Source organism: Amphiprion ocellaris, chromosome 19 (genome assembly GCF_022539595.1).
Source record: "Amphiprion ocellaris isolate individual 3 ecotype Okinawa chromosome 19, ASM2253959v1, whole genome shotgun sequence".
NCBI classification, from domain to species: domain Eukaryota; kingdom Metazoa; phylum Chordata; class Actinopteri; family Pomacentridae; genus Amphiprion; species Amphiprion ocellaris.
This window is the reverse complement of record NC_072784.1, coordinates 22057250-22073998: the sequence shown is the minus strand read 5'-3', so window position 1 is coordinate 22073998 and position 16749 is coordinate 22057250. Positions and strand designations below refer to the sequence as shown.

General features: G+C 39.8%; 1 protein-coding gene across 1 annotated transcript; it reads right to left on the bottom strand.

Moving 5' to 3' along the window:
• Nucleotides 1–3609: 3609 nt before the first annotated feature.
• Nucleotides 3610–15584, bottom strand: hs3st3b1a (heparan sulfate (glucosamine) 3-O-sulfotransferase 3B1a). Its single transcript, XM_023264292.3, has 2 exons — nucleotides 14768–15584; nucleotides 3610–5390 (listed from the first exon to the last, which is right to left on the bottom strand). Exons 1-2 carry the CDS (start codon nucleotides 15259–15261, stop codon nucleotides 4772–4774), a joined length of 1113 nt encoding a protein of 370 aa, XP_023120060.1. The 5' UTR covers nucleotides 15262–15584; the 3' UTR covers nucleotides 3610–4771.
• Nucleotides 15585–16749: the final 1165 nt, after the last annotated feature.

Genomic DNA, 16749 nt, shown 5'->3' with positions numbered 1-16749 from the left:
CCTTTTCAGCAACATCCACTGATAAGCTTTTTGCTCTAACATAGCAAAATATCATTGAAATTAAGCACATGAGATGATTGGCATGATAACAAAAGAAAAATCTGATCGACTTCAAAGCTTGATGGCCATGTAGAGTGTCATATGTGAAGTCTCATAATCTCATTGGATAAAGCTTCTTGAGAGCAGCGGTGAAATCATCAATATACGGTTTAAAGAAAAGAACAAAAGGTTTGATTTTCTAGATGTTGCACCAGAAGAAGCCAGAGTAAACAAAAATCCACCGGGGACAAGATGAGAACACTTTCATGTGGCATTAAACCAACAGTTTAAAAAAAAAAAAACAAAACACTGACAAGCACAAGAAGTAAAGCGATGCTAATTCTTGAGGCTAATTAGAGTCAAGGCAATTACTAAATGAAAAAATGTGATTAAAAAGAGGTCTGAGGACTCTTTATACATCTGTTTCAGCCCTCAATGAGCCAAAAATAAGCCACAGATCAAGAACACTGTGAACATGAGCAGCATGAAAACATGTAGAAGACTTGATTGCATCCGCAGCTGTAATGTTAAAAGGCAAGGTTTCCAAAACAACAACAACAAAAAAAAAGAGCAGTTTGAATTTATATTAGCATTTAAAATCAGTACTAATGCGTCTCCAAAATGCTGTTTTACTCACACTACTTAAAGCCACTATCATGTTTAAATCCTTTGTTGCGTCTTCACTTTCACAGATGTTTAATGAACAGTTTAAGCATAATCAGCATATTATGGGTTTGGGTTTCTGTTTTACAATGTTTTCTATAGAGTGAGTCCAAAAACTGTGATAATAAAACATTGGGTTAAATTGATTTTATTGCATTTTTTCAGTCTTGGATATCTCTGCTGAGTTTTAACAAATGAAATGAGGAATCTGCGCAACTATTTTAAGAGCAACATGCTGAGAAATGCTTAGTTATGCCATGTGTTGTGACAGCTTGCTTTCAGAGGCAATAGAGCATTCACAAGTCTACATCCTGCCACTGAGGAGCTCATGTACAGTATCAACACATCAGAATCTCGCAGCAGCAAATACAGTAATTAGATTTGACCTGACAAGCCCAAGGTGTGAGAGTGTTATGCACAAATCAGTAGTTTAAAGAAACGTCTGCCTCGTCTTCTAATATAAATTCTCTCTTGTATTTGAAGTTACGTAAATCAAGTCGGTTGCACACAAAGCTAGGAAGCCCTTTTGGAAGAGGGATTAGATTTGGATTAGCTATGTCAGCACATACATGTCAACTCCAAGTCTACTGTCTCAGATTAATGCCTGCTTCCTATCGGATTAGGATTAAGGTTTGGGCAATGCACAATAAAGATTAAGGACCAGAGAGGAAGGCAATTGTCTTATTAAGCCCTGAAACAAAGTTTGCCCGAGAATGATTATCTCCTTGTTCTTTTCATTCTGGTTTGGGAGCTCTGTAGATTTTGTCCCAGAGATCATTTTTTAAGTGGTTGAAGATTCTCTATTTAAAGAGTAGGTAGCACAGTGATGTAATCAACTGTTTTCGATGTCCATGCTGTCTATTTAGATGGTGGCAATGTGATGATGAAAGGATTTTTCAGGACATATTCAAAACTAAAAGTACAGGCTTATGGTTTAAAATCGACTTGTTTGGTTGTCACATGCTGCTTAATTTTGTGTAAGGCCTCATTCATTCCATGTAAGACTGAAAAGGTCAGCAAAGTAAATATAAAAAAGCTAAAAATGCAATGTGCATTAGGAAAATAACATGACTAGTTTCACAACTTAAGCAATTTCAACGCTCAGTCACTTAAGTTGTCTCAATCAATTTATTACATTTTTTTGTGTAAAAATGGACTGATGGACCAGAAGACATGATAGAATTACCCTAATTTTCAGTGCTGGCTAGTTTAGCTTGTTTTTTTTTTTAACCTGATGTGTCTCTATACTGGAAATACAGCGGTTTGGTGGTTAGCACTGTCACCTCTCTTCTGTGTGGAGTTTGCATTACAGGCTGCCTCCCACAGTCCAGCGATATGCAGGTTTGGTTAATTGGCAGCCCTAAATCTCCCACAAGAGTCGAGGTGAGTGTGAATCTGACTGGCCGCCTGTCCACGGTGTGACTTGCCTCCTCTCCAATGTCAGCAAGGATAGACTTTAGCCCATCCATGACCCTCTGAAGGATAAGCAGGGAGAGCTAATGGGTGGATATCTCTAAAGGCTGAGGCATACACCTCGTACCTGAGTTATTTTTGGTTTAAACTCAACCTTGCATGTCTGCTCATGTCATCCCCCTCCTCGCTCTTTCTCTCAGCTGTTGCATACTGTTGCAAATATCACATACAGGCTAATTGCGAACCTCACTGGGTGATGTTTGGATTGAATTCTTAAATCACTGTCTTAAAAGGAGAGACTCAGCCTGCAGCCGAGTCAGACGTAGAGCGAATGGATGATTTGTAATCATTTCTTCTGGTGCAGACCAAACATGTTAGTCAATTCTTGCATGAGTGACATATTGGCAAAATATGAAGACTTTTCATTAACATCCCAATGAGGCTGCAGTTTCCCCTGCTGCCTTCATCCAAACTTCAAATTTCTGTACATCTGTTCTCTAAACCAAACAGTCTGGCTGTTGTGTGATGTTTTATTTTCTTTCACTTGTATCAGCGGCTCTGATTTTATTCCCCAGTGGTGGCTGCCAAGTGGATGTTTGAAGTCACTTAATTCTCAGGGTTGCCAGGTGTCTATTTTGCTTGTCTTCCCAACCTTCAAACAACAGCAGCCTCCCTTACAACAGCCTGGAGGGATGTGTGCTAACAGCAATTCCCCAGTTGGGAGCATAGCAATTACAGCACCCCTCCTCTATCCCTTTAATTGCAAAGGGAGCTTCTTCCTGAGTGATCAGACTCCTGCCTGCCACCAGGGAGACTGGCTTCATCACCTTTGGCAGCCTCAGGTAAATGAGGGTGTTTTGCTGGAGAGTTAAATAAAGGTTGTTTGTTAATAGAGTGAGTTGATTCATATCTGTCCTGAACCATAACCTTTGCTCTGCAGTTAGCTGTGCTGCATGATGGATGGGACAAGTTGCTTGAGGCAAGTTCACAGACGAGCCATGGTGCATCCATAAAATATGACAGCACATATTGACAGAAGATGTTCGATAATTCTTGTGCAAGAGGAAATATGTGCAACGGTGATTCTGTAATTCTGCGACTGAATATTGTATCATCAGCAGTAACATCAGCTCTGCAAACATGTTTTATGGAGTGTGGGCTGTTAAATTTCACACAGGGACATAAAAGTGTTTTTCATAATATGTCACTTCCCTCCAGATGAGAAACCTGACACTTTGTTATGTGCTTGTGGGGGTCATGGCAACAGAATCCTCTATGGCTGCAGTGGGAGGCTGAAACAGCTAGAAGTAGTTAACGGTGCTGTGCTAATTAGCCTGTTAACGCAATAATGTGCAAGATGGTAAATCAGACACAGCAGTGCACCCTACTCTGCAGGGATCCAGGATACTACACAGGTAATGTGGGGGAAGTGCCATTACTAACACAAGTACAACAAAAAACAATATATTAAATCCAAACATGACAGACACTGCATTATTTAATTTTGGTAAAACAGATTTATTTTTACTTCCTAAAAATGACATGGGTGCACCTTTTAATGACCATCTCAGTTAAACCTGCTTCATCTCTGTGTTTGTAAAGCAAAGCATTACAGCCAAATAGTGCCTCTACTACAACAGGGTTGTAGTTCATCATTACGGAATGGCGCTGAATGATGACAAATGAATGTTTATACGGGCTGAATAAAACTCAACCATAAATGAAACTTAAAATTTTTTTGAGAGGCTAAGTTGGTTTTAATTCTTTTCAGGTGCTGTTTTTCACACTAGCAGCTGATGCACCGTGAGAAAGGGCACAATTAACGCGTCTAGCATCACCTGCAGTGAAATAGCCTCACAGAGTGATCAATGGGAGCAATTTCGGTACAGATCAATAAATTTGCCTGAGTCATATGACTTTTTGTTTCGTGTTTAGGCATTATAAAGCTCAGGCAGCAGAGAAAACAACACCAAACAAGTTTTGTGACAGGGTTCTCTATTGGATCCTCATCAACATTCCTTTGTAGAAACAATATAAATAGTGGCTCAGTAAGAACATTGCAGGGGAAATTTATATTCCTCTATTAACTTGAATTTGGCTCAGGGGTCAACCATAAACTTACGACCATTAATGGATCAGCGTTTTATTGAGATTCTCGAGAGATCCAGGCAGTGCCATCACTCAGGTCTAATTGACATGATAAGGACCTATTACTGTATTGATCCACCTGGCGAGTTGCACTGGATCAGCTGAGCCCTGCATCGACCTGGTTAAGTGGGTCCACAGACCTCTGAGGGTCAGGCAAATGTTAAGGGGATATTACCAGTTGTTTGTTGAGTTGGATCTCAATCAGCTTAAGGTGAAGCAAAAGCCAAAAAATTAAAAATAAAGTCTTTTCCTGTCCCTGCTCATAATACCTGTAAAAACACTGTGCTTTTAGAAACATTTTTATTTATGACATGAGAATTAAAACTGTGGATAAACCTTGTTAGGCAGCTAAGTGAGTTAATATCATAATAAATTATCATAAAATAGACTTCTGAGCTTTTTATACACCACCAAATACTGTACAGACACTGTATAACAATATCTTCAGAATGATAAAATTATAAAAACACAGACAAGGGACCAGCATGAGTCTGTCATCATTTTCCTCTTAGTCCCAGCCAAAGTCATGACCAATCATGTGGTAAAACTTGCTATTAAAGGGTTTATAAAAGTCCCGTAGCTTCTGCACCACTTCCGGGTTGATATTAGGATGGATCCTGCCTTTGGTTTTTCCCAAACAGTGGGGCTTGCTGTTTCCCTCGGGTCTCTTAAGGCAGGGGAAGCCTTTTGCTGGGTTAAAGTGGAAATGCTTCTCTGTTACCACCCTCCTGAGTCCAAGAAAATCCTGGACTCGAGCCATCTCACCTGCAGGGTCGGTAATGAGACGCTCTCCACTAACAAACAGCAGCTGCTCCATGGGGAAGTACTGGAGCCAACGCTCAAGGTGCTTGGCATACATGCCAATTTGAACAGCACTCCATGTGGTGTCAATCAGACCTGCTGACATGTTCTTAAAAGTCAGGCTCTCAAAAGAGGGGATGTCCGGCTTCTTGGAGCGTGTCTGGGTGTAGTCTGAGATGGCTCGTGTGACAGGATCCCGGACCACTACAATCAGCTTTGTGTCTTTTGACATGGTGTATATTCGAGCAGGGACCTCCTTGGTGACATAGTAGCTGGGGGTCTTCTCCATGGTCAACTGGCCCTCTGATGACTTTGGCATTAATTCCCTGTGAAGGACACAAACACAGTGATTTACATTAGCACTGTATATGGCAAAAAAACACAACTCTATACCACTGTGTATTCTTTTTTTCTTTATAATGGCGCCACTTTTTAAAGCCGACAATTTACAAAAGTGCCTGTAAAGAAAGATAAGATTAACACTGACACAGTCTTTCCCTGGCAGGTTTAAAAACACTGTCAGACAGGAGCAAGTCAATCATCCTCAAGAAGACAATTGTAGACATCATGAGCCGCATTAACCGAGTCTGTGAATGTACCTAAAGTGACAAGGACTGCTAGGTAGAGCAGGAGTCCTATCAATCATCTGCAAATGCGTGTGAACACAATACACAGTTCATGGCATGTTCTAAGTACAAACCCTAAAGGAAGGCAGTCATCTCTTATTGCTGCATTAAATCTATCTTAAGACCTAAATCCTCTTTCAAACGCACACAGTCACCACATTGAAATATTCCTCACATTCATTACAGAAGCACAAATGATGGTTTAGCGATGAAAGGGAAGAATTATGCTTTTTAAATGTCATGCACCTTTCTCCTCATTTTGTGCAAAAATGTCAAGATTTGGTGAAGCTTTGCATTCCTTCAGAAAAGAAAATGCAGAAATTGCTTGGGAGCTGTCTATTCCCGTAACTGCATATTCTTCCTGACCCTGCATGGCTCTGGTTGATCATAATATAGCCTGTTAACTGCAGCCCTGACTGGATAATGGCTAAAGTGAGCCAAGGGGGATTAGGACTAAGCCAAACACGCTAGAGCATTAGAGTCTGGTTGACTGCCTTGTTAGCTAACTGGGTGGCTGGCTTGTGTCTGGAGAGGTGGGGGGGAAAGATATGATGAGAGTCAATGATAAGTATTTAATCCAAAAAGAAACACCGAAGAAAACCAGTTGCACATGGTGATACATACAGCTGAGTACAGCTAAGAGGTGCTCATTCAAGTCTGGTCCTTATCCACGCCAACAATGTAAGAATGTACAATTTAATCTACTTTAACAACACCACAGGCTACAGATTGCCAGAGTTGATGCAACAAGGTCGCAAAACTTGATAATTTTTAATCCCACAATGATAGCATTTGTCACATTCAACCTCAATTGCTCCTGCTAAATAAAATAATACACTCTTCAGTAGCTATGAACATTTTTTGAGAACAGACATCACTACATAACTTTTATGTTTTATTAGCCTCACTACATTACATTAACATTTCTGTCCCTGCAGCCCTTCATTAATGAAACCTCATGCTGATTTGACAAATGTCTGGAATAAAGCAGCATGCCGATACGTCTTTTTCTGCTACATGTTAGAAGAAAATAAAAGTTCTTGTGTAAAGTCAACTGTGTTGACAAGCATCAGCTCCCAACATACCTCAAATGGGTTTATGTAATTCAAAATGTAAATCTACGATTATTACACTTTTTGGTAATATTTTCAAGGTCGGATAGTGAGTGGTTGATCTAAATCAAACAACAAGAAAGCAGAGGAGCCATGTCAATAAAGTGATTACCATAACTTCTAACCATCTGTTGTTATGCACACTAGGAGCTTCCATATCCCTCTCCAAACCAAACAGCTTTCGTCTTACAAATTTATGTGGCAGAAACAAGCAAAAAATTGTTCTGTTGCGCAGACCACTGGGATAAGAGGGAAAGGTCCAGTGATTGTGCAGGCATTACCTATACCTTTACTGGCCCCATACAAACACACAAGCAGTTTCATCACTTAATGTCACCAAGTTGGATCTTTTCTTCCATTCTATGGAGGCCTTACATCTTAAACATTTATTGCACTTTTCTCTCCCTGAAAGCCTTAGCTGCCATTGTTTGTGGTGGAAAAACCACAAACCTAATCAAGGTAATAGGTATGAGAGACGTAAACAACTCTATCAGAACCCCTTGTGCAATTATCTTCTGCATCTCTGGGATGCACACAAGTAGAACACTGTAGGCCTTTCTTGGGGCCTCAAGGGACACGAAAAAACTTACTACCAATCAAACTTTCCACTTAGTCTATGAGGAAAACAATCTACGTGAGGAGCACATGCATTATTCATTTTAGCACAGATAGAGCACGGGAGAACATCTCTGTCTGAGTGAGGAGTGAGAGAGTTGCCTTAGGGGGGCAGATGCAGCAAGCTTTCACAATTTGTTCTGCTTAATAAACAATGTCGCCTGGAACCAATAGGTTTCAGTGCATCCTCATCTATCAATCAGCCATGCAAAGGCATTGGTGTTCAGCTTCAAGACGAAAAAAAAAGTCCGTTGTCTTAAACTGAGTCACAATGTTCTGACTTTTACCCCTTCATGAATTTTGTATCTTTCTATTTGACTTCATAAAGCCAAATATACACTACTTTACCCTGAAAACTGTGACAACCAAGTGTTATTAAATTGTATTTTCAAAGTCAGAAAGTAGGAAGTTGAAGCTTTGAAGCCTATAATTGGCGTGCTAAAAATAAATCTATACTGATGCTAACACGTAAACATCCTTTGCCCTATAACCTAAATTCACAGGAGAAAAGCAGGACCGGGAAGATAACAGAGGAAGGCAGGGAAGCAGACATTGCAGAGAGTGAGATAAAGTGAGAGAGGAAGGAGTAAAGAAGGGATCAGATGGAATCAGGTGCACTGTTAGAGGATGGATAGGTTGACCCCCGACTCTGAACCCTAAGTCGTCAGCTGGCACTTCAGATGCCATATGTCTGCATTTTCCTGCCCCATTAGCAGAAGATAAATCATGCCTAGCACAAACCTACAGACAGATATTAATCCATGAATGGAGCGCCGTGTTGTGAAATTTGCCTGTGTTTTGTCTGCCGGGCAGTCAGGTGTGTCCATTAAACTGGCTGCTTTGGCTGCAGAGTTTGAAAGCTGCTGCCTTGTTTACATTCATTGCTATCAGGAAACAGGCTCAAAGGTAGGAATTTATGATATTGCTGCTTGGTGCTCAGATGCTTCCTGCTGCCCTCCATAATGAGTTCACCAAAGTAAGGAACAGCGCAATGCAGCGAAGTCCAGCAAGATTTTTATTTTTTTTTTTTTTTTGTATCCTGCAGTATTCTGCTTGACTGACTCTAATTGGCATCTATATTTCAGCTTTCCAGGCCCCTATGACAAGGTACAGCTCCCAAAAAAACCCTCACCCACATTATCTAATGTCATGATGAGTTCTAATCTTACCCTGAAGCTCTAAAAGGGGTTGTGGGAATCTTCCTCCTCTCAAAGAGAGGCTGAGAGGTGGTGGTATGCAGCCACTTGGAATAATCAAACCAATTTACTGTGAGACAAGATCCAGGCAGAAATTAAAGAGGAAAGCATCTTCGGGGAAGGTGTTCTTTGGCCATTGCAGCCAATCTTATCAGGCAAGTGAAAGTCATCATCATCTCACTTTTCACAAATGACCTTCTTATACGACGCTGAACAGCATTCTCTCCGAACTGCATTCCTGAACAACAATGACAGCGCAGAGAATGGCTGTTTCCCATCCTCCATTATTACTGTCAGTAAGCAGAACTCAAGGCCACCTGGCAGCCTGGTGGAAGCAGGCCCATTCGGAAGATTGGAGGAGGAGAAGCAGGAGGAACAGTGTGGCTTCCCTCACGCAACTGTCAGCCTCCTATTAACACATAACTGTTGTCACATTCAGCTGTTTATAGAGCCAGCAAGCACTTTTAATCAGGGTGTTTTTGCAATCCTTGTGGAAGGAATTGCTGGTAAAATTGCTGTTGTTATCAGCTCTCATTGGACTGCATGAGTTATCTGTTGCTTAAGCTGTCTTCACATCAGGAGTCAACAATGTGATCTAAGACAATAAAGTGAGTTTCAGTGGAAATATAGCCTAGAGGGACTTATTTATAGTGACACTTGTTAATTCTGTCAGAAATGTCGGTCATTTACATGAGCTAGAACATGTTACACAGACCAAGAGATGGCATGGAATCTTCAGACAAATGCACCAATACTAATTAGTCTTGAACCTCACAGCTTATTTTTAATTTCCAAGGGGTATTATTAATAAGCACAGATCCAAAATGCCTCTGGATAGAGCTACAGTGCAACCAGTTAGAGCAGTGAAATGTGTGACATAGCGCTGAAGTACATCAACAGTCAGTATATAAAACCCGCCTCTGCATTACTAAAACAGCTGTGATTGGTCAGATGCATTCTGCCCAAGCAAATGAAACATGAGCTCTCAGTATTGCTTTGTTCCTGTACTTGCAAAAAGATATAAAAAGTAAGCAAAAGGTAAACCATTAGCATTGTACAACGTAATAGAGAATCAGTATCACACACCAAATTCTGTGTGCAGGTCTTGAAGTATTACTGCATGTGTACAATGCTCTTCTTGCTCCTCATTTCTGCATGTGACTAGGTACTCTATGGTAAATAAGCACTAGCACAACCAGCTGACCCCAACCATAATGAAATATACGGATATTTAAAAAGAAAACTGAAAGAGACCAGCCAACAGCAAAGCAACTGCTGTACCTGCTGTAACTGCTGTGATATTAAATACTGGCACTGACAAAGCCAACAACTATCTAATATAATCAAGCTTCAGTGCAGTTTCTTGGAAAGAAGTTGTGGAGGAATTCTGCACGCACAAAGGAACAGAAGCTGCCCTCAGGGAAAACAATCCATGACAAACAAGGAAAAAAGTTGTCTATAGCTTTTTGTAACCAGTGCTTTTACATTGCAAAACAGCATTCTATGTATGATTAATATGTTGATATTTTGCTATAATCTCACATTAATCAGGGCAACAAAGCTGAGTTGATATATTGGCAAAGAGTAAAAACAAGCAATCAATACTGCCAAGTGCAATCTGAATCTGTCAGGCATGTCTTTAAAAATCTGTTCACTGTGAAAAAAAAATTATGGAATTGTCACAACGTAGCACTTTGTCTGCTGGTAAGTTTTGGAACATTATAGAGCAGTTTATACTGGACTGTAAGCTAGAAAAGCCTGTGTTTAGCTAATACTGGGTTTATTTGAAACCTTTCTCTTCAGTGCATAATGGAATTATATAGTTTTTCAAAACATCCACAGGTATGATGTTGAAGTTTCCATGCAATGACATAAGAAATCCATTCTTTGCATGCAGTGTACATTTCTGAATTATGTAGTAGTTGAAACAATTAGGTAAAGTCCCCACAGATGCATGCTGGCCTGAGAGGATAAGTAAAAGCAAACAAGACTTCAAAGAAGCAAAACAAAGATGGTTGAGGCAGATAGTTTTTTTTGTTTTTTTTAAAGTTTCTCTGACTTTCTGTCAGGGAGTCTCTGCAGTAGTGAGAAAGACAGAGGCAGGAAACAACAAATTCTCTCTGAAGATACTACAAAAGGGAGAGATGAGGAAGTCAACAACTCAAGGGGATATAATGGAGAGAATTTGTTTTGTTTCAGTTTCCAAAGTGCTGTAATAAGTGCTGCAGTTTGACAAATTGCCTCAAGCAAAAGCCCAGGGGGTTGTTGCAGCAAATTAAATCTCCAAACTCCAGAATAGGGAGGGGAGGTGCACATGACCAGTACTGACAATCTGAAGGACTTATTCAATGAAAGCTTGTGAAAATTGTGTCTATCACATAGCAAAATCTGGTTTGCTTTGTGTAGAACATGAAGTTTTGTGCTTTTTTTAAGTGCATCGTTCTTGGAGAAAAAAAGTTACGTTTGAAACAACAGCTAGCATATGTGAACTTCTTTGAAGAATCTCATTATCAATGCACTTCTCCCTTCTTTTCCTGTCAGTGTGCTGACACATTAGATTCAGATGGGAGACGCCTTTATTGAAAGCTCTCTCTTACACCAATCCTCCTGTGTCCTTACAGCTGAAAGTGTCGAGTAAGCAAAAAGCCACCGGTGGACTCGATTGAACCGACTCTTGGGAAACGGAACTTTTCACACAGAGATCTCTGAAAGTCAACTTTTAGGCTAAAAAGCTTAAGCACAGTGTTTGAGTCTTTTCCAATGAATGCTCTTTCTGATGAACTCCTGCTGGGCTTCGTCAAAGGGCACTTTCACCCTTCTGAGCACATTTGCATACAAAGTGAAGGCAGAGAAAACATGTTTCACACTAATTGTCTGTTCTTTTATTGTCAGGGTTAATGCAGTCCTCAGGGGTTCTCCAGCATCCCCTTTCATTGAGCTCCATAGCGCAACAGTAAGAAAAGACTCACTTTAAATTTACTGCCCTCTATCTGCCACTGGCCTGCAATAAGCTCCCCCGGGGCACTGAGGAGGATTAGACTGTCTTCTCTGACACCCTCAGTGAGTTAGTGAGAAAGCTCCTCATTGTTCCACTTATGGAACCTCAAGAAAAAAAAAACATGATTACAGCAATTCAGTCACATCTACTGTATAGGACCCAGAAGACCTTGATTTGAGGCTGCATTCAGCAGATGAGTAGTTAACCTGTCAGAAAAAGACATATAGGAGGAAGTTAGAATTATGCTGTAACTGAAGAAAGGAGGGGCCGATGAGGAAGCTGTTCCCACGACTTTTGGGAGTTGCCTCCTGTGCTCTGCGTGAGTAAGCGTGCACAATTGTCTGTCTGCTTCTCTTTTTCTGCCTGTGGGTGAAAACATGCTATATTGTGGTTGGCATCCTGCTGTGCGAGGGCCTCTCCTCTATGTGGGGCTCCAGAGGGATGGACGCAGCAGACCTCCAGCAGGCATGGACACACCAATCACAGCAGATAAATGATGTGGCCACAGCTCAAAGCCACCACAGGAGCTGATAAGCCCACCCAGCACACTGCCCCTCTCCCCGAACTACTGCTCACCATTAGTCTGCGGGCAATGAAGTGAAACATACGGGCAAACAAATCACCGGATACCTCTGCTTGGTTTTAAATTTACCTCTGATCTAAGAGGATGTGGAATTGCATGATGAAAGGTTTTAACAGGGCTCCAAATGTCTAATTTATTAATACACAGTGTTGTGTGTGGGGAGAAAAACGATTCATCCAGCAACGGTGTGCTCCACCTTAAAGCCAGCCAGGGGTTTTCTGAGCATCGCTAAATGATCATTAAGGGTTGACTTGATGTCATGTTGTTCTGCTGCATGGGGTCAGTCTGTGGCACAGCTATCTGACTGTGACAACTCAAGCCAAGTTGTTTTAATTAGTAAGATCGCCTCTCTGGGAGAAGAGATCTTCATTATGCAGCATAAGTACTCAAGATCAAACGGTTTCCCGCATTCACTAGCTGTGTGTTTCATGTGTACCTGCCACTGTGAACAAGAAACTGGAGTGTCTCAATTACATACAAATCCGTCTCTAACTATTACTTACATAACATTCAGTTGCATTCATTATTAATGATGAGATCTCCGTCGTTTTAGACAGAACTCATTCTTCACATGCGCGGCCTGCTAGTGCATCATTTCTGGATTGTAAAAATAAGCACTTAGCGCAATGATTAAAAGTCTTCACGCATAGGACATTTCAATTTGTTCTTGATGCTCAGTCTGTAGAGACTGACAAAAGACCATCTTCACAGACCGATCATCCAAAGATGTCCTAAACCTGTCCGGAAATCTTAAAGGAGCTTAAGCAAGAAGTCCTTTGAACAATGCTTCACTTCCCCTATTGTAGCTTTATGGAGCCAGCTTTGAAACAGTGTCTAGATCCTTTGACATTGCCTGTTAATCCCTCAGCTCAGTCCAACGGACACCTGAAGCAGCAGTATCTCCTATTATCTCTTATTAGCGATGTGGTTGCTCTGATGCAAGGCATAAACCATTTCTAGGAACATTTTGGCTCGGTAAAATATCAATACATTCCAAGAATATATTGTATTTGTGATTTATTTCCATTAAGAGTAGCAAGTTGTGCAATTGTGCAGCTGAGTCAAGAGCGTACATACTGAAATGTTGCCATGACACAGTTTACCGTAAAAAATGTTACATAACACAACTTTGAAGGTGTACGCAACCACAGGTCACTGATGTCTGTTTTTGACGTTAACGTTTACGTGGACTGAAGATCGAAACAAATTGCTGCAACTGAATCAAAACAATGGAATTTCTTGAAATCCTGACTCTGTCTTCAGGTCGGTCAATCAGTTTCTTTGAATTGCAAATCTAAACGGAAGCTCTATCGTTTTTTTTTCTTTTTCTCCCTGCCCTCTCTTCACAGAGAGCCAATGAAAGTCAAGATCCAAGGACAGATGTAGAAACATTCCAGGAACTCTCAGTGAAGGTCGCGCAAACAAGCACAAAATCAATTGTGCTTAGTAAATGAACATGACTGGCAAGAGCTGCCTCAAATGTCAGTGCAAATTGAAAATTTTAGACTTTATTGAGATGTTGATACACACATGACAACTATGACTTGCACTATAGTAGTGGTTTGATTGCACCTGCAGTTGGTAAAAGTGCAAAGTGTGCTACCTTTCTGTTAAATCAACAATTTGTAAAATATTCTAGATAATACCATCACCTGAGGTCACACATATCATCTTATCAGCAGTGTTTTATTGTGTGACTAAAACCAAAGAGTGAGTTTCAGTTTCATTTTTCTCAGCAACAATATCATATATTGTACTGTGACCTGAGACCGAAGTGATTAAAGTACTGAAGTGAATGTCACTTTTACTTCACAGTCCTTTAATAAACTGAACTAAATCAATACAAAATCATCACGCAATCTTATTATACTATTCAGCTTAGTATTTTTTAATCCTTAAAAGGTGAAAATCTCACAGCAGAACGATGTTATTTGCTCTTGATAGCAAAGGTAGCTTCCGGAAGTTGCACTGCACAGAATCACTACGTTATTTTCTCATCTGTTTAGTTTTCACACTCTTATTTATCACTCCTCACATTGAAATATCACTCGATTATCACAACTGATGTGTACAAGACAGTGTGTTATTTAGCAGAAAGGTTAATTAGAATAGACCTAAAGGGGAGGAAATGCTTTATTTAAAATGTAAATGTTGGCTTTTATGGTCACAGCCAGATGTTATACAGCAGCTGAGACATATTTATCTTTTTTTTCTCTTATCATTACAAGCTCGATATCCCAGAAGTTTTTTGTTAGGTTTTTTTTTTTTTTTTTTTTTGGTATTCTTTATTTTTCTGGATGATTAATCTGTCCATAGCTTGCAAAGTAAATAAAGGTTGTACAAACTGATACGGTGTCAGGGATAATTGTAGATGAGGAACGTGTTTGTGCATCAGAGTCAATCACAGCCACGAAATATTTAACGAACAGTCTCCACAACGATGCTCTTGACTGTATGCGTAAATGCCAACAATGCGTAAAAGTAGGAAAATTGAGCAGATTTTCGTAGATTTTGTGTGTATGTGTGTGTCTCTTTTTCATGTCTTTTAACATCAGATCATGAGTGGGATGTACCTGTACCAGTCCAGTCCCTTGTCGTAGTTGCGGTCGAAGAAGTGCGGCTCAGCTCCCACTGCTCTGATGTCTGGATGCAGGCGCAGAAACTCCAGCAGCGCCCGGGTGCCTCCTTTCTTCACCCCGATGATGATCGCTTGAGGCAGCTTTTTACTTTCCGACTCATTGAGGAAACCTGACATGGCATTATCATCCAACGCCTTCGCCTCGCCTCTAATTTCATCCCACTCGTCTCCTCTGCTGTCCAACTCGTTTTCGTTATTCAGTAAGTCCCTGGACGCCCCTAAAGAGGACTCCTGATTGTCAACTTCTGCATCGTTTTCGTGTCTGTTCACGGCGCCGTACGTCAGGTTTGGCACAGTCGAGCAGTAGCCAACACAACAATATATCATATACACCCAAAGGGACAGCATTATGCAGAATACAAAGAGTTTGTTTTTCACGTGGGATGATGGCACAACATGTAGACTGTGTAGAATCGGACTATATTCCATAGGACCGCCGTGGAAAAGTTATATTCCAGTTAACAGGCATGTTGGCACAGCTGCCTCACTCCTCTGCCATTGCGCAAATCCCGGAGAGACCGTGCGTAATTTCCCAAACTACAAATCACAGCCAAAAAGGAAAGTGAAATAGAAATGACATAGCCTACGTTCACCTGCTGCTTCAACTCTGCTTGAATAATTAAATATATATATATTAATTGACAATAGAAAGAAAAATCTAGAAGAAAAAGAGCCAACTAAAATATCACCAGTTGAGCCGTACGAGCGTCAGGCGCGGAGTTTGTCTCCCATCACTGGCTCTCGTGTGTGCGCTCACTCAGGAGCACAAGTTATCAACAGGCAACAGCGTCAAGCTACATCAATAAGAAAGACTCATTTCCTCTATAGCCTGTCAAAGTAAACCGGTTGTTGAGCAATGTTGAGTAATAATCTAAAAAATTCTTTTTAAACCCTCTCCAAATGAAAAAAAAATTCACATTGTGCACGTGATGTTTGAGCAGAATTTTGGTTATCAGTTTTTTTCCTTAATGTTTTTCTTATTTTCACACACTCATGATGTGACTGTTATTTTTATAGATTTTAAACTACATCATAACTGAAAGCATGCAGCAGTAATACGCATTATGATGCAAATGAAGTTAAAAAAATGGTTTAATGTGTAATATATTGAGCAGCATATGTTAAACATATTAATTACTGTCAAAAACATGCTCCAATACCCCAACTGTAAAATCATGACAACCCTATGCATCTTAATATATCTGTCTCTTTGGGATTTTAATATGCTAAACAAGATTTTTCCCAATGTAGTTACAAAAATGTATCAATTATTTAAATGTATGATAATAATAATAGCAATAATAACAATAATAACAACAATAATAATAATAATAATAATAATAATAATAATAATAATAATAATAATAATAATAATAATAATAATAATTATTATTATTATTATTATTATTATTATTATTATTATTATTATTATTATTGTTATTGTTATTGTTATTATTATTATTATTATTATTATTATTATTATTATTATTATTATTATTATTATATTAATGGGGGAAAAAGCTACTTTACTTTTATTTTGAAGGTTCAAATTCTGATATGGTTCTCTCCCACCTTGTCTACTTTGACGCAGTCTTCCAGTAATTGCCAGAGGAGGTGAACGATCCCTGCAACATGAACAGACCTCAGCCTGTAATGCCAAACGCTGGATAGCATTACTTGTCAAAAGGTAAAATGTGGTTTGTTTTTCTTTCGTATTATGATGGAATGAAAATGTCAAGAAAAGACATTGTGTCTGATTACGGCACAGATGTTTGAAATTTAAGCACCTGAAAAAACACAATCATTCAACCAATATCTTATAAATTACCTAACTTTATTTCATATAATGCTCAGTTTATTCAGATTAAGTTAATTCTCATTTAATGCCCCAGTTAGGTCCCCTGTGTTAAAAGGTGT